The sequence below is a fragment of the Drosophila ananassae genome, chromosome 3R (genome assembly GCF_017639315.1).
Source record: "Drosophila ananassae strain 14024-0371.13 chromosome 3R, ASM1763931v2, whole genome shotgun sequence".
NCBI lineage: Eukaryota > Metazoa > Arthropoda > Insecta > Diptera > Drosophilidae > Drosophila > Drosophila ananassae.
The window spans coordinates 7965278-7983425 of NC_057930.1; the positions used below are offsets into that span (position 1 = coordinate 7965278).

The window sequence follows — 18148 nt, forward strand, 5'->3', positions numbered from 1 at the left end:
ATCCGCACAGGTGTCTCTGAAAATTATTTGAAATTGCTTTATAAGAAAATTTTTTGATTGAGATGCAAAATGTGTTCTTAAAAATGTGTAAATTTTGAAAAAAAAACTTTTAAAAACTAAAACCCATAAACATAATTATAGTTACGCATATGCAGTGTGAGCTCGGTCGCCTTCTCGTATTTGCGAAACAAATTATTTTTGTTGAAGTATAAAATAAATGTAAGAAATAAACTTATAGGACCGCAGTCTTAAGCTAAGATTCAATGTCAATAAATAGCCCAAATGCCCTAAAACCAGGGTATCCCCCGGGGCTTAGTACCCGACTAAGCTGAGAGTTTTCACTTGTTAGTTGTTGTCTTATTGCTTATTTGCTCAAGTTCGTTCTCCTGAGCAAACTTTGCATTACTTCTGCCGTTGCCCCACTCCAGGCACGCCCACTCACAAAAAGACGCCCCTTATCCCATAGCACGTAGCTGCTTTTGTTTTTGCTTTGAAAAATATTTAGTTGAACTTTTTATTTAACGCATCAATGGCCACTTGGCTATTGGCTTCAGCTGCGGATGGAGATTCCATTTAGACCTCGTTCGGGTTTGAAGGATTTGAGAGGGAGTGAGGGCGAAAGTCAGAATATCCAGAAAGGGTCCTGCCACTTTCATGCTTAATGCTGCAGCTTCAGCTGTTTTTGTTGTGTTGTCTGTTGGCTGTTACTGCCACATGGCTCATAATTTTTCATTGCTATCGGAGTTGCTCTGACTCCCCTCGCATCCGTTGGCCATGAAAAATTGATGCCAGTTTCGATTTGATTGGATTTGAAATGCTATCGAAGTATATTGAATTGCCCTGCTGCCTGCAGCCGGGGGCTTACACTGGATGGGAGCGTTTATCGTGCGGGGCGTGGGTGTCGAGATGGGGGGTGGAGGTGTTGCAATCACGGGTTAATAGTTTGCTGGCTGACACTGAAGTTGCTTTGATTTTCTCAGCTGTAATTGCAGTTTGGATTTATTCAAACATCCCCAAGGCCTCATTGAACTTTACACGACGGCAGGTGATTAAGTTCCCTGAAACTCATTGAGTTCTTCCTGCCCTCGCCCCGAACCGACCTTTTCAATTGGCAAATAAATTGCTGCCAAAGTGTACATGCAAATTGTTTTTGTGAGTGTGCGTATGTCTTTGATTGGAAAATTGATGGATGATGCCCGGATACTATGCGTACGTGTTAAACATTTTGTGACAAGGTGTTGGCAGGTGACAAGGTGAAATGGATTAAACGATTGTCAATGACACACTTCGCCGGAGTTCTTGAAAACGCTCAACGACTATTATTCAAGTGCTGCGTCACTCAATAGACAAATCATTTAATCCCGAAAAGGTTAACTCCAACAAGAGCAGACTCCATTCATTAGCAAATCTCGACTGTCCGTAAAAAAGCCAAAGCCCAATGGGAGCTCACTTTGGCCAACTGTGTTTTCAGTCCAGTGCAGCTCGAATAATTCAATTAAATGGAGGGTGTATTTTTTCCGCCTCTTCTGACTTGCGTTTTGAACTTACTTTGCTGGCTTGCAGGCTTGGTGGCTAGCTAGCCGGAGTCCGGACTTGCTCACCTATTGATCGCCCATTCAATTATTTGCGTCGTCATTCAGCCATGGCCCGGCCAGGTTGATGGTCCGAAGGATGAGGTACGGAATGCGGGGAAGGGGAGAGGCTCTTCTGTTAACAAAAATGCCAGACAAATGCGCCAATCCCGTTCCCCGCCAAACCATCCGGATAATGCAACTTGGCATTTCTATGGATGCCTCGACATCGTTGCCGTGGCATTGCTTGGCACTATATCAAACCCACATCACCCCCACAGTACTACCCCTGACCCCCTGACCCCCTAATTCCCCCAGCACCCCTCGTCCTCCCCTCATAGCGCTGCGCTTTTCGGTTGTTCCAATTTTCAGTTTTACTCGCATTTATCGGCAGCAGGGGGCCAGAAGTCGTTGGGTTGGCCATTTGGCCAAGGGCCGAAAAACTGCCGTAAACTAAATTCAATTAGATTTTTTGCCCTGTCTCTGCCTCTCTCTCTCTCTATTGCGCTGCTTCCGTCTCTTTCGCTGCTGTCACAATGGATTTGCATAGAAGGAAGTCGGGAGCTTGGCGGGAAGCATTTGAAACATGTGTAAAGAAGAAAAATTGATTTGATTAAATGTTGATGGGCAACAAGTGAGTTCTTTCTTCAGTTCTGGGATGTGGGGTGTGGCCTCGTTTTTGTGCAATCATTTAAATTGAATTGTGCGTGATTGACTGGCTGAATGGGATTGATGAGGGTGACTGGACACGTAGAGGGGGCACCTCACTCGACAGTTGAAATTCGATTGCAAGGCAATGGCAAATCAAAGTAAAAATTTGCATATCGCTAGAGAAATTCCTCTAATTAATGGAAATCATTGTTAGAGCGCAATAAAAGAATTCGAATAAAATTGTGAAATAAAACATAATAGTTTCGAACACAGGAAGGACTTAGCTGCACCGGTCTAATAATTGTATAAAAATAATTTCATTTGAAGTAATTCAACACAGGTTGAAATTATAATATTAATATTAAAATAAACAAATTTGCATATATTCCAATTAATTCACAAAGCTTCTTACTTTTTTATAAAGCTTCTTACATAAACATCAAGCCATTGTTACACAAGAAACAAGCTACAAACTCAAACAAACTCATGTCTAAGCTCGGACTTATGCTTTTTGTTTCAAATCCATGGTGCACTCAATTAAAACCCCACAAACTGCTTTTTCAAGCATCCTTTGGCTCTAAACTCTAATCAAAAGACTGTTCATTTCCAGTTGCTTCATATATCTCCCTCCCGCTCGGTGCCCTATCTCTGTCGCTCTTGACACTATGCATGTGCGTGGGCGAGGGGGCGTGTGGGTGGGCGATTTGCTAAATTTATGGCTGAAGCTTTGAGTAAATTGTATCGGATTTAAAGCTAAGCACTCGACGGCAGCCGGCAGACCACCAACTAAATGGCTCTCTAGCTGCGTGTGTGCATGTGCGAGGGTATTTGGGTACATAAGGGTACATACATGTGTGTATATAAGGTTGTGTGGGTGTATTATTACGCTGTCTCTGGGCGTGTGTTTGTTGGCAAGAAAAACACATCCAAATCCGAAGAGTAACCAGCAACCGCGCAGCTGTTTGTTGTACTTTGCTGCATACTTTGTGGCGCACTTAAATATGCAGACACACACACGCCCGCACCAGGCATCCTTGCACGGGGCACAGAAACAGACACAGATGCAGAAACCAAGCTGCAGTCTGCAATGTAATTCATTTTTGACATACGCAACGAACTAAAGGCCAAGGGGAGGGTCCTGGGTGGTCGGGGAACATGTAAAAACTAACTATTGGGCTTAGCGACTATGTGATATCCTAATATGTACTTCATTAATTTTTTTGTTTAAATTTACGTTTTGAAATTGAAGTGAAGTGAAAAAAAAAATAAACAAAATTCAAAAAAAGGTATTCAATTTGAATGTTATAAAATCAATATTTTATATATAGTTTTCATAGATGCAAAAAAAAGAGAAATAAGAATCGCTTCTGGCTGATTTAAAATAAAAATTGAATAAGCTATTCCGATGCATCTCTTAAAAAAATAAATGCTATTGAATATATTTTGGGCTTAAATAACAGATTTTATCAAAAATGTAATTTATTTTGAATATATTCTCAAAATAAATGCATCCCCAATCAAACAACGGCACCAAGACACTCCATTTAATACCCTTCACAGAATTTTAAAGAGAACGGGCCCAAATGAATGAGGAACTCTCCGCAGCTGTGAACGCCTCTACATATTTACAACTTAATACCTTGCCCAATGTTTGCCAGTGTGTGCGGGTGTGTGGCCGGGCCGGTGGGTGTGTATGTGGGTTTTAACTTCGCATGCTGCAAATAATTAAAGCATAAAAGAAGGCGTCGGAGCAGGCGGCGAAGGAGGAGACGGCAAGGAGGCAAGAAAGCAGGGAGCCAGCAGCCAACTGAGCAGCATGTGTCATCCCATCAAAGTTGCCTTCGTGTCATCCGTTGGTAGCCAGCCTTTGATGCTCTCAAGGAGCAGGATCAAAAGCGGGTATTCCCGGGCAGCAGGGGGCTGCAGGCGGAGAGCCCGGCCACAGAATCAACTCCTTGTTGAATGTGCAAATGAGCTCGTCCTGGTTCCTTGCCGTGTTTCTTATTCTTCCTTCGATGCTCTGGTCCTCGGTATACTCTAAATTGAATATTTTAATGCAAATTTAATGGAGGTTTTTGTTTTCTGCTTCCACCGGCCTCTCTCCCCCAGCCTGCCTCTGCATTTAATTTTGTCTCAAGTTAAATTTTTAGTTGCTTTGCAGCTGCTCTAGGCAACTGCCGTGTGATGGCTCCCCAGTGGCTCTTTCCGGCTCGCATTCCGGCCGGAATGTTCTGGGCCATGTACGTCTGGCCATGTGGGGTGTTGGCATGAGGCTGCATCTTTAGTACAAAATTTGCAAGATAATTGCTTTTTGTATTTGAGGGTTTGGCGTGAATACAAGGATACATTGTCAGAGTATTTTTTGTTTTAAACCTTTAAAAACATGCTTCAAGTTTTATTCAGCCAAGGGAAAATAGTCAGCATAGTTCTTTGTTTCAAGACATTTTAAAAGTGAAGAAGCACTTTTGCTGTTGCAATTAGTCCTTCAGTTTTCTTTCGACTGCCTTTTGTAAGGCAGTTAACATCTATCACTAGCTCCTCGTGTAGCTCCGTCCTCCGGCTAACAATTCATCACTGGCTTTGAAAAGAGATTCACCTGCCAGGACCAGTTGCAAAAAAAAAAAAAACACAAGTGGAAAAGCCGCCTGCCCATTACCTGGATATTGGTACCATAGGCTCTGAAGCTCTGAAGCCAGGTAAACAGTGGCAACTGAGCAAAGAGTCACTAAACAAAGAGGGATAGTAACTGAATTGTCACATGAAATGCTTTTAATTGCATTTTTGTAGCCAGGCTTTTGTTTTTTGTTGCTGTTTGTTCTGTTTTCCTTTTCTGAACTTGGCATCAACACTGCAGACAAACAAACAAGGCTGTCGGATAAACAAACAGAGCGCCAATGATAGGGCTAAAAAACGATACTTCTTCATTTCTCCCATCTCCGATGCTTTTTTCCGGGTCGGGGTCGTAAATTTAATAGCCCCTGGTCCTGACGCCCAGGTCGGATCGTCTGATTTATGTGATTTTAAGAGAGAAAAAGTGAGCCAAGTATTCAAGATACTGGTAGCCAGGCTGCTACTGGCTTTAAGGTGAATCTTTACACTAAGTGAGGCTATGAAATTCTCATTAGGACACCGGCACAGAGGCGGTCATTGGGGAGAAGTTCAGCATAAATCACGCATACGCCGTGTGGTGCGTGCCAGAGCGAATGTGGTTCCTGAACAAACACACACTGGCGGACACGCACACTGAGCATGTGTAAATTTGAAACCGTTGGCCATAATTTAACGCATTCTAAGCTCACTAATAAGCCAGGTTAACGCACCGCACCACACCACACCGCACTGCACACAAAGGGCAACAGATTACGAAGCCCCAATCCCAAGCGGTATGATGCCCTGTTTTAATTATTTAGCGCTGCAAATTGATTTAGCAAAATGTGCGGGCTGGTTGGTCGTCCTTGTTGGCGGTCCTGGCACTTCATCGCGGCACCAACAACTCATAGTTTGGCTGCTTGTTTGCGGTTCTTGTTAGTTTCTGTCACAGCTTCACACCGCACCGCCGAAATCCCTTCGGAAAAAGTTTGGCAGTTGAAAGTTCCTTGCGACAAATTGTTGCTACCCATTGGGTATCGCCATAGCAGCAACACTAAGAGAATTTTTTATGAGTTTTAAATATAATTTTTTTGAAAGTAAAAGCCTTATTTTAAAATGCTATCTTAATCTTATTTAACATTGTAATTTTTGTTAAAAACTACTTGGGGAGACACTAAGAATATTTATTAAATTTTCCTACATGTTATCTGTTCAAATTAATTAGAATTTGTTCAAGTGCACTTCTAGTTTTTGTTTCAGTTTAGTGTTAGTTTGTTGAAGTGTCTGCAGCCGCTAAAAGGTAACCGAATGAAACGTCGCTAATGACTGGATAAATATTTGTTTTTTGCCATGTTTGCATTACTTTGAATTTGACTAACAGATCCCAAACTTTTGCCAACTTGGAAGTTATAATTAAATGAAAATGACTGGCAGTATCAGACTTGCTGAACAAATTAGATCCACAAATAGCTTAAAATTAAGTGCATTTCGAGATATTTTGTGTCTTAAACTTAAAGCCATCCCTGAGGCATTGAAACGTTAACAAAGTTAAAAAGCCTGAAAAGTACACCCACGTAAATTCCTTCCCATCCAATTAGACCATCCAGCTTCGCCTTATATATGTTAATTCTTCTTTACACATTTTCTTCTTTCTAGCAAATTCTTTGGAATTCTGCTCACCTCACAATTCCTTGGCCTACAATGAAATTGTGCCCCAAAGTATTTTGTGCCAAGTAAAAAGTTTCCGCATTTAAAATTAAGCTAACAAGCTGAAATCGTTCCTCGCACCCAGAAACCAAAAGGAAAGGCCACCCAGCCAGCATCCCTGCCGATCCTAAGGACATTCCGGCTAATGCCAATTATTGTAACAATATCGCAGGGACAGTGCCCAAATTGCTGGAAAAATGCTAGCACCCATTTGGTTAGAGGTCGGGTATCTATTAACTAGAAGATGGATACTTATAAACGAGGACCAGTGTATTATGTGTTCGTGGTGTATCCAGATTGAGTAACTTCCCCGGCAGAAGCTTGACAATTTGTTTTCGGCCCAGAAAGGGAATCACTTGACTTGTCACAGTTGTCCTTGTCGCTTCCAGAGAGTCAGAGCTTTATGAGGGGAGGTCCTGGTTGGGTGATTTTCGTTTTTTTTTTTTTAGAAAGGGGGCTTCCCGGCATGGGGGGAGTGTCAAAAAACTTGAACGCCTGTTGACACACACGCGAAACACTTGAGCGAAAGGGCCAGGATGGGGCAAGGGGAACCTCTTTGGTTTGTGGCTGCCGCTTGTAACCGCCAAAAACATTTTGCTAACGATTTATGTCCGTTGCATGCTGACTTCCCCACCCCGCCCAGCTCACCTCCTCCGCTGGCAGACAAATTTCTGCTACTTTTTCAGTCGAGTTGAGCTCGGTTCGGCTTCCTTCTGCTGCATCGTGTGCTTAATGGCGCATGGCCTTCATATTCTGTTTCAGGACGGCCGCAAAATGGTGGCTCAAAGGGGCTCTAGGGAGGGGGAGCAGTCGATGGCGGCAATAGCTTCTAGCAATTAGTTTAGTTTTACGTTGAAGATTTTCCATCGAGGTTAAATGAGACCCCGACCAGGGGATGCCAGCGTCCCCTCTGCAGTGGCCACGATAATGTCGGGGATTAGTTGGTGGCTTAAGCATCTCGGGAATGAGAAAAATTCATTGGAATTTTTACACGAAATGTGCACTCTTAGAAGCCTAATGGAAGGATTTGTGTAAATGGATATACGAAATGCTATTTGGGTCAAAAATGCATGTTAGGTTCTTCAAAAAGTCATCTGGTCATCTGGTTATAATTATCTTTCCTCTCTTTTCAAAACCAATTACTGTAAGATAGAGCCTGTAGGTATTTTATTTGATTCTGTTGGTTGCTTAAAATATAGCCCTTGAATTATCCTTGTAATATTTTCTTCAAAAAGCCCTTTGATCTGGGAAGAGTCAGCCATCAATTAACTGCAAACTTTTCATTTGGTTTTGAATTTTTTCTCCGAATCCGGAAATAGTTAGAAACATTTGCACTATCACTCCTTTTGCTTGCTTTTTTGAATCCCTGGGCTGGGACAGCTTTGGAAAGTTTTAATTAAACCAACTTTAAAGCTTTTAGTGTTACTGCTGGTCACTGCTGTCAACATGTGCCAGGACATGCCGGGCAGGATGGCGAAGGGACACAGGGCACAAACTTCCTTTCCCCCCGACCCATAATCCACATGACCAGCACTTCGGCTTTATTAAATCTGAGCTGTTTTACAACAATTTTGCCATTAACACATTTGGCCAAAAGTATAACCAGAAGTGGGTCCCTGGTCCTAGACCTGGATTCTCGGCTTTAAGCTTTTCCGGAAAACAAAAATTTCAGAGAACCTGCCGGTTTCGGGGCAACGGACAACTTTGCGCCGAGGCTGGGAAAGTGGCAGTAGCAGATTGGGTTAAAGCACAAAATCCTTTAGCAGCCTGACAGCTGTGAAAAGGACTCGGCTGCGGAAGAGATGCAAACAAGCCGGCGAAAGTGGACCGGGGACAATGGACACAGGACACAGGACCTGTGTCAAAGTTGCCCAGCGAAGCGACAAAAAATGATGTATCAAACTGGACAGGGCACAGAAAAGAGGCAGGAAAAGCAAGGAGGGGGTGGGCGTGGCCAGGCGTTGACCAGTTCGTCCTTTTTGTATTTAAAGTTACACCTACAAAAGCGTCAGCTGTGCATCGGTGTCCTGCTCCTCATCGCCTCATCATCCTTTAGCTGTCATGTTTCGTCCTGAGTCGCTTCACTGGGTTTAGGTCAGGGCAGGTCCTGCCTCAGCTTTAGCTCCTGTTCCTGCTCCGGCTCCTTCTCCTGCTACTACTGGCTTTTTCTTTTTATATCCTTGCTATTTGTGGTGGCCCATGTCAAGGCACTCCTCCTTTGGAGAGTCATTTGGTGTTTTTGCGGCTTTTTATTTGTGTTTTGTATTAGTTTTTGATTGTGTCCCGATGAGTTTCGGGCTCGTTGCTTTTTATATGTCTTTATGGGGATTGGATAAGAAAACTCATGCTGATATTCCAGTCTTAAAGTTTGCTGGAAACTTTCATCAGAGTTAGAGTTCTATCATGCGATAAAAGGACACACTGTTAAGTTAGGAGGTTTGTGTCCTTGCTAGGGATGTTAGTTAACAGATGCATTTAACAGTACAGGTCTCGAAAGTTAACAGGGCTTCTTTGCTTATCTAAAACTGGATATTTCTCTAAATATTTAACTTTAAAATAAAATAAAACTGATAATTGAATAAATCTTCTATTTATTATAATTTTCCCTAAGCTAAACCTTGTTAATTTTTGCATAACCATTCTGGAATATATGTAAAATTCCCGGAATTATTTGCTTGGTTAACCAATTTCGCATCCCTTTAATTTATCATCCCCAAGTATCTGAACTTTTGCCTTTTATCTCACCCATTATCTTCATCAGTGTCCGAAACCACCCCCAAGGCTCTCTTTAATGCCGGCCAAAAGTGTAAACAGCAAAAACTAATTGTCTAAGGACACGCAAAATGCTTCTTGGTCTTCCGCACCCCGGAGCACCCGCCGGAGCACGCCCTATTCCGGCGGATATTTATGGTTGCCAAAAAAGAAGCGCCTGGAACTGGGTAAACACACGGCGACGGGACTTTCATAAATTACCACACATAAGCCGGCTGAAACTGGCCAGCAATGGGCGGCTGAAAGGGGGATCGTCTCAGCTGTTAGCTCTTCATTTGCATTTTTTGGAGTTTTGTTGACGGGACGCGCCCTTTTCTGCACTGCACTGGGCCTCCTTTATTCTTTTCGCTTGTAAACAAATGTTTTTCAGTCGCAGGGGCGGGGCGGGTGGCTTTGCGGAAAAGTCAACAGAGTTTATGGCAGCCTTTCAGGCGGCACTGTTAACCTCCCACTCTCTTCGTTCTAATGCTCCGACTTTCTCTCTGTATTGATTTGTTATGCATGCTCTGCGCAAACGCCGCTCAATTGGGCCGCTGACTGGGACCGGGAACCGTGTCTTGGGGATACAGGGTGCTTGAACTGGCTCGCTTCCGCCGCTCAGTCACCCTGTCCAACTCCCCACAACTTCCACCCCCTTGGCCGGAATGCGCCAAATTAGCACACAACAAACAGTCCAAAGAGAGAGAGAGAGGGCCGGAGAAAGCTGTGCAGCTTTTATGGCAACTCTCTCCCTCCTTTTAGCCGCATCGCAACTCTCTCTCACGCTCTCTCGCACATTTTGTATCTTTGCAGGGGTGGTATGTGGATAAATTTTAGCCGCCATGGATCCCAGTGCTCTACAAAACATGGATCGGGACGCATTAAAGAAGCAAATCGAGAATATGAAATATCAGGCCTCCATGGAGCGCTGGCCGTTATCTAAATCCATAGCAGAGTGAGTAAAATTCTTTAAAATAATTGACAATTGACAATATCAAGTGAGAAATTGAGATAAATAAATAGTCTCCGAATAAATGGAAATTAAAAACAGAAGCGTACAGTGAGTGTGAGTGACCTATGAGCCCTTCTGTGCTGGCATTAAAAATTCTATCTTGTCTAGACGTGAGACTGGAAAAGTTTTCGAGTGACTTCCCAAAAAATATTCGCACACACCTGAGTGTAGTCTTTAGCTCGCTCCCAGCCCCCCTTCTAGCTTGCTGGCTAAATATTTACACAAAAATAAGTTTGTTCGCTGAGTTGCCGCTGCTTTTGTCAAATGACAACAACTGCGTCGTCTCAGGAGTCACTTCCCTCCGTCCTTCCTCCTCGAGTATGTGAGTGTGTCCTGCCCGGGTGTGCGGTTGGTTATCCGAGTGTTTGTGTAGACGGCGGCTAGACATGAGGGATACACCCTTCAGCCCCCCCTCCTCTTGCGCCACTACCCACCCCACAGGGTGGCAAGAACGTCAAGTGAAAATATCACTTTGCTACAAGAATTACTCGGGCAGCGAGTCCTGAATTCCCAAGGTGCGAAAGGACGTGAGGACGAGAGGAGGAGTGGCTGCCGTCGGTAAATTGGATTTGCTGAATGAGAAATTCCTGTCCTGGCAATTAATTCTGAAGGCTGTTCTTTCATTCAGCTGGCAAGCCAAACTTTCATTAGCAATTCAATGAATCGAACAAAGGACACAATGGACAAGTGAGCGAACTTGTGGTGTTCTGTTCAATTTCTTCAAGGAAGTGGACCATTTCAGATAGATTTCGATTCTTTGAAGTTTCCCTTTATTCGCTTGTCATTTAAGAACAAAACTTTTCAACTCCAGGGAGCAACAGAAAAGGTAAAAATTAATAGAACTTTAAGCGCTCTCTCAGAATTGGAAATGCCACCCTTGGGACTTAAATTCCTAGTTATGGTTTAGTGTTTAGGCCTGTTTATCTTCCTGACAACACCCCAGCCAACTAATCCCTCTGATATTTTATTTAAAAACTTTTCAGCCCGGAACAGCTGCATAAATCATAATTAACATTGCCCCCTGTTTAATGGCCGGCTTTTAATTTAGCTCTGAGCCCGAAAGCAAATATCCTGGCTGCCCCGGCCCCTTCTCGCTCCGAGGATTGCGTTTCTAATGTCATTTTTTAAATAAACACCCCGCCGACGGAGGGACGCCGAGCTGGGAGCAGACATCCTCTGATTTAGTTAAACATTTAGTCAGCAGCTAATTATGAATAATTAATCGCCGCAAAGTGAATCTGCTGTATTTGCCCCGTCTCTCTCTCTCTCTTTGACTCCATCTCGCTTCCTCTGCCCCCGAGCAAGCTTGTTGGCTCATCTGTGACTTAATGTGGCTCAAACTGGCTTCAAATGTGTACGTTGCTGGCCGTCGGCAACGGCTTTCATAAATTATTTAACACCCGACTTTAGAGGCGGTTACCACGCCTCCAGCTACAGCTCCCAACACCGCCACCAGCCAGCAGCCCACTGACCGCCCCCGAAGCCCAATGCCGCCAATGTGCAGTCGAGATTCTGTTTACTAATTTGCAACACGTCGAGATGAGTCACGTTGGCTTTTAATTTGGAGGTGCTAATCAAAAAAGCGAATACTGTAAAGCTGCCAACAGCATCCAGGGCTGGCAGTGGAAACACGATTAGGAATTATGATACTGAGTTTCAAAACTCTATTTAAAAAAATTTTAAAAATAATTATGTCAGTCTGTGCGATAACTGAAAGTTTAATCCAAGCCAAACTAAACTAACAAGCATGCCACTCACAAATTATTCGGAAAACTATGACATTTGAAACCGCAATTGTTGAATTTCAAAATTTAGGGTTTGCAATTTTGTTTCGAAAATTGTGGCAAGCGCAGTCACAAAGCCACTGAAATTGTTCGGTTTGTTTGTTTCGGTTTATTCTAGCTAGCTTGTCGTTTATTTCGACAGAATCTATTGCATAGATGGGCTAAGTGAGGCAAATTAGACAGCCATTAGTCGCACAGACAGACAGAGCGATTGTCACTCCCACATCTGCCATGGCATACATCAAACTTTTCAAAATCAAAGTCAATTAAATTTTGAGAGCGGTTTCGAGGCTCCCATGATTGATGGGCCCCGTTGCACAAGCCTGACCACAAAAGTGGGCTGCGGGACAGTGGGTGGTTGAAGAATGTACTCGTTAAGTGCAGCAAACACCGCACATTACGGCGATTTGTTGCAGCCAACGTAACGACGAAGTGGAAGCCGAAACCATACTCTTCCTCCGCTTTTCCTGCATCCCTTGATTGATAGACGTCCGTGTGTGTGCGCGGTTGTCCTTGGTCCTTAGTGGGCGGGTGAGTGAGTATCTATGTTTTTGGGGGCACCACTGAAACCATCGTGCGTGACAAGCCCCTGCCCACAATTTCCTTTCGTTCCGTTCTGTTTCATCTGTCCTGTGTGCTCCTGTGCTGGCCTTTCGGGGCTTGTAGACAAAATGTTGCATAGCTTGGGGCGCATACATTTCACCTTAATGTTTGGGCAGGAGCAGCAACACCCGGCGGCGTGGCATGCGGCCAGGCTGAGGTTTCGCTCCCAGCCCAGCCCCAGCCTCAATCTCTGTGCAGAAAAACTTTGGCACCTCCTGCTGTCTGGCCTGGAGTATCCATTGCGCTCAGGTGGCCACAGGAGAAACTTTCACTTTGCATCGCAGACTGGGAAAATGAATTTGAGTTCGCTCCACTTGGAAACTCCTTTCGCAGCTGCCCATAAATCTCATCTCTCCTCAATTTATTTGCTGGCCCCGTTGTTTTTTTCCACGGATATGTGCTGTATAAATAATACAGAGCGAGACACTGGGCTACAAAATATGGGAAACGCTTTGCAGGGCATTTCATGCGGAAAATTATGTTGCTTTTGTGGCTGTTTGGGTTTAGGGTTCCTTGTTCCGGAATATATCTTTATGGCATTTCATATTTTAGTGCCGCTACCCGGCGGTTTATGTTTCCGCCCCACCAGGACCCCATCCCGACATTTCGCTTGCGGTTTATTGTGCGTTGTTATGGGCAGCCGGAGAATGCATTTTGATCCCTCCAGACCCTTGTTGCATTTGGATTTCGGTACTTTGGGTATATCAACATACAACGCGCATAAATATTGTTTATTCGCGATTATATCAACAGATTTATTTCCATTTATGTACTCGACGTAGGAACATCAATGCAATCAATTTTTGATTGCCAATAAATCGACCGAAAAATTCCATTTTCTTTTGTGCTCTTCATTGAACAAAAAATGTAATTGCAATTGGATTCTTCAGTTTAGAGAGCATGTTTTTTCAGCTCCCGTGTTTAAATTAATTGTAAAATAGTCTATTTTTTTTCCTGCGGTCTTAATTAACATGATTGCTGATTGACTCTCATTAAAAAGGCTGAAACTGATTGGTTTTCAATGGCTGATTGAAGTTTGCAATCCAATTTAATATTAAAGTACATAGAACCCACCTGTTTTGGCTTTTAGGATGATGTATAGTGTTTAAAATACTGCTGGTTCATGATCAGCTTTGCCAAATCATTGACTTTACCAGGATACCCAGCTCCTTTTCAGCTCCTTGGCAAAATCGGACAGAAGCTACAGAGCTCCCTCGAAAGAAGCACAAACTTTGATTAACTTACCGAAATGAAATGGTCTTGGACGTGGGAGCGTAGAGCCATCTTGGATAAGTGGAAAATCCTGGCTGGCATCTCTCCCTACTGGCCCATTAAGCACACACGCTGGCATTGGATGCGATTTCCGCATGACAGCCCGGAGAACGCTTGATAATTTTGTGGCTTTCGCCGAGCGGAGAGCAGAAGGCACTGGAATGCGTTGGCTTTGCAATTGGCCAGGGAAATTCCAAAATAGCTTTGTCTGCATGTGAACTCTCGAATGGCTACGCATGCAAATTAATTACCAGTATAGACCCCACAAACACTCCACACCCTAGCACACTGATGAGCTTCGGGAACGGCAGGAAGAGGAAATGGAAGTGGCAACGGCTGCTTTTGGTTTTTGGCCACGTCTGGTTTCAGCCTTTGTTTGCGCCTGCCCCAGAGTCCATGACCCCCGGGGCTCTGGATTGGATTAGCGGTTTATTCAATTTCATTTAAATGCAAAACATTTCAAACAAAAGGTTTCGGGCAGCGTGGATAACTTTGAACGAAAAAGTTTAATAATTTTGTGGGGATTCTGTTTCCTGTAGTTCTTGGTGAGGATGAAAAGGAGGTAGGAATGTTTTTAAAGTTAGAGGACTTTAATTTTCCTCAGGACTCAGAATTTTATGAAAAGAATATTTATTCAGAGAATTACTTCATACGGGAATATGTATTTTCATTTCACACTTTTTTGTAGTGCATAGTGCTTTCTTTCAGCATGTATTCTTTGAGGGAATGTTGCGAAAACTTTCCTGCTGCAATACATTTCCCAAACTTCCACTTCAGACTTATGAGTAGCGTTGCGCGGAGGTCCCGCTGGCCCAAAAAAATAGCTACCGTTGCCGTGATGAAATACTCATAGCTGAATAGACAACAATGGCGAAAGTAGAAAGTGGAAAGTGGAAGTCTTATCAACTTGCCATGGGGAATAAATTACACAGACAAGCGGGCCCTGTTCTCTGGGATATGACAAACACCTGCTGATTGCTTTATGACTACGCAGTCCTCCACTCACCTGGCCCCCATTCCTGAAGGAGCCATCTCACCCTTCCGGCCCAAACGTCTTGGCAGCTATTTATGAGAGCTTTTCGCTTTTTACTTTGCATACAGTCGAGCAGTCGAGCCAAGGAGTTTTGTTTCCTCCTGGCATCCGGGCATCCTGTTGCTGTTGTTGTTGACACTCTTAATGCTGATTAATGGCTGCGAGCGTTGCAAGAGAATGCCATAAAGCATGCCACATATAAATGAATTGTAATATGGCAATGCCACAAAAAATACGTTGGTGTTGTATGGAAATGGGAAACTGTTCCGGATCGGAGCCAACCGCCGCAGTGAGTTGTAGTTGTGCGAATGGACACATTAATCTGCAATGAGTTATGATGATAGGGCCTAAATATATGATTGGGCTCGTTATATATGTAAATAAATACATATGGGCTCCGGAAATAAATGGCTTAACTGAGTGAAAACGATTTATTTCTTGCAAGTTGGCTGGCAAAAACTTTTTTAATAAAGAAACTTCCGTAGTTCTTGATTAAAACTACTTCACCAGTGATCTATTGATTTGAAAATGGGCCTCTTTAGACACCTCTACCATGCGGTTGAATTAATAAGAGCTCACGAAATTCCTGCCATCTCGAGATGGCTGCAATAAAGTTAAGAATTCAACCGCTCAGAGGCGCTTAGCTCTCCAGAGCTTCCGAGGAGAGCTAAAAATATTTCGAGGATGTCGTCCACAAAGTGCGATGGCAACTGTATTAGCAGTGCAGAATGCGGTTCATCCGCCGCAAAAAAAAGTCAATTGCGAGTGGAATTCCTTAGCACGAATAGGGGCAGTGGAATGTGCAACAGTGGCGTCCAAAAACCACCGACAACAATCAGCCAGAAACATTCAATTAGCGCCGAAAGCATTTCAGAGCATGCAACCGCCCGCTCCTGTTCCAGGACTTCAGTTCGCCTAACTTCATTTTCAGCAACAACAGCAGAAGCAGCGAAAGCCAATTAAGTAGTTGTCTAATAGCCACGCCCCTCCGCTCCGCTGGCCCGCCCCCCAGGCCACTAGCTACCGTTGATTAGTCCAATGATTAAACAATTGGCTCGAGGGACGGCGTGGCCGTGGCACAATGACGACAAGTGGGGCGGCGAGAAGCCAAACTAGGGGAAGCCAGTCCTGATGCACTGCCAGCCATTTCGTTTACTATTTACATTAATAAGCCAGATGATTGCCATCTACCTTCAGCCGCATAGTTTCCTTTTGGAAAAACAAACATGACAATTCAAGTGATCCAATTAGCAGAGCAATCAGAAGGTACTTTGCGGCAAATGTGCATCGGACATGACACTTAATTAGTTAATGGCCATAATTGTCAGGTGATGTATGTTTTTTATGATCATAGTCCCTCGAATGGATAGGTTTGAGTCATATAACTTGGTGGTAATACATGGCATTGTAGCAGAAGCTACACCTTTCAGCATAAATCACAACCGAGAACTGAGACAACCTCCCTCGCAGTGGGTTCAAGGTATCTGAAATATTTATGGCATCATTTGAACAACGTTATTGCTTTCTTCGCTGTTTGTGTTCCAAATGCGTCTCTTCACCTCCTTTCGCAGCTGTTAATAAAAGCAGAAATTATGAACACATGTAAGAAAAGGATGTTTGCAAGGGTTGCAGGAACAAAAATAACAAAAAAAACGAAGTGCCGTAGCTCTACTGAATTGCCCTGGAAAATTGCGATGCTTTGGCGTTTCAATTTTTTTATTGCGCGTATTTTTTCCCATTGACACACGACAGGCAGTGGCAGTGGCAGTGGCAAAAAAAATGTCGACGGCTGCCTGCCGGTGAGATCCTGTGGCAGCATCAGCACTGGCAGCACACATTATTGACATAACTACAAACAATTTATGGGCAAACAACGGTTCCGTCTCGTTACCCCCGCCATTTGGCCTCCCCCCCACTGATTGTGCCCCTGCCCCCCCTGTCGCAGCCCATGACTGTTGGCTGGCATGACGGTTGGGGCCATAATTGAATTTTGCTGCAAGCTGCCGAGCTGTAGCTGTAGTTGTGTTTCCATTTTTTGTTTGCCCGGCAACCTCCCCTCTATGGCGATTGCATTTTTGACAGCCCACAGTTCGTGGCTTAAATAATAAATGAAATGACTTAATACCGTATTAAAGCATCGGGCCCGTGTCCCAGATCCGATGAATCATGCATGTCCCTGCAAATCCCTGCCATCTATGCTCGCGCTCTATACGAGCACATAGAGAAAAGGTCGGAAAGTTTGTGCTCCTCGGAGTGTCTGGGGAATAGCCTTGGCACGGTTCCTACAGTTTTTGGCGGAAAAATGTCGGAATAAATGATGAGCGGTCGGGATCACAGTTCACAGCTAAAAGGGCAGGACCAAGGACAGGATGTTAACATTCCAAAGGGCTGACTCTCAAATCTCTCGATGCTTTAGTTAGCACTTTCTAAAGAATATTTCATAAAATTATTCACCATTTGAAGTGTCACCTATTTCCTCTTAAACTAACTCATATTTTGTTCTTTTTTCAGGTAAGTGTTGTTTGGTTTTATGGACTTTAGGTCCTTTATGTTGCTCTGAGTAAGTTATTTAATGGAGTTTTTAATTGCTCTGCCGGATTATCCACTTAATGAAGCATCAAAGTTTAATTCCATGCTAAATAAATTAATTTCCTTACTCACATTACCCTCAGAACTTAGATGAGCATTTTATGGGCGATTCCCCAGGGTCCTTTGCATATTTCTCGCCTCGACAGGCAAATCTCGTGGTCAGGGTCGGCCTGCTGCGCTGTCCCTTCCGGTTTGCCAGCTTCCTTCCTTCACGTCGACCTTAAATCCTTTCGGTTTTTCATTTTTAATTTGTTAAAGTGTGACTGGCTGGAAAACTACTGGGAAGTGACTGGGGAAAAAAGAGTGGACCAAAGTTGCAGACAGACAATGCCAAAACGAACAAAGGGCGGGCCAGGAGGACGGCCCAGAGGGGATGGGTTTTTAATTTTAAGTGCAAGCCATGACTCTTGCCAGTCACTGTAATTGTGTGATTGTGACTGTGACTGCGACTGTGACTACGACTGTCAGACAGAATCCACATGCCACTTTCCACGCCTTTGCCTGGGCCTCTCCCTTTTCGGGCCCCGTTTTCATTTGCGAAATTAAATTTTGCATACGTAATGGCGGACGGTCACGTCGAGAGCCT

At 43.9% G+C, this 18148-nt stretch overlaps 1 protein-coding gene across 1 annotated transcript in view; it reads left to right on the forward strand.

Annotated features, from left to right (window-relative positions):
* Positions 1-18148, forward strand: part of LOC6505367 — a 35867-nt gene that overhangs the window by 6758 nt on the left and 10961 nt on the right. The window contains 1 exon segment of the mRNA XM_044716020.1: positions 10083-10224. Coding sequence (XP_044571955.1) covers positions 10112-10224 — 113 coding nt within the window. The 5' untranslated portion in view covers positions 10083-10111.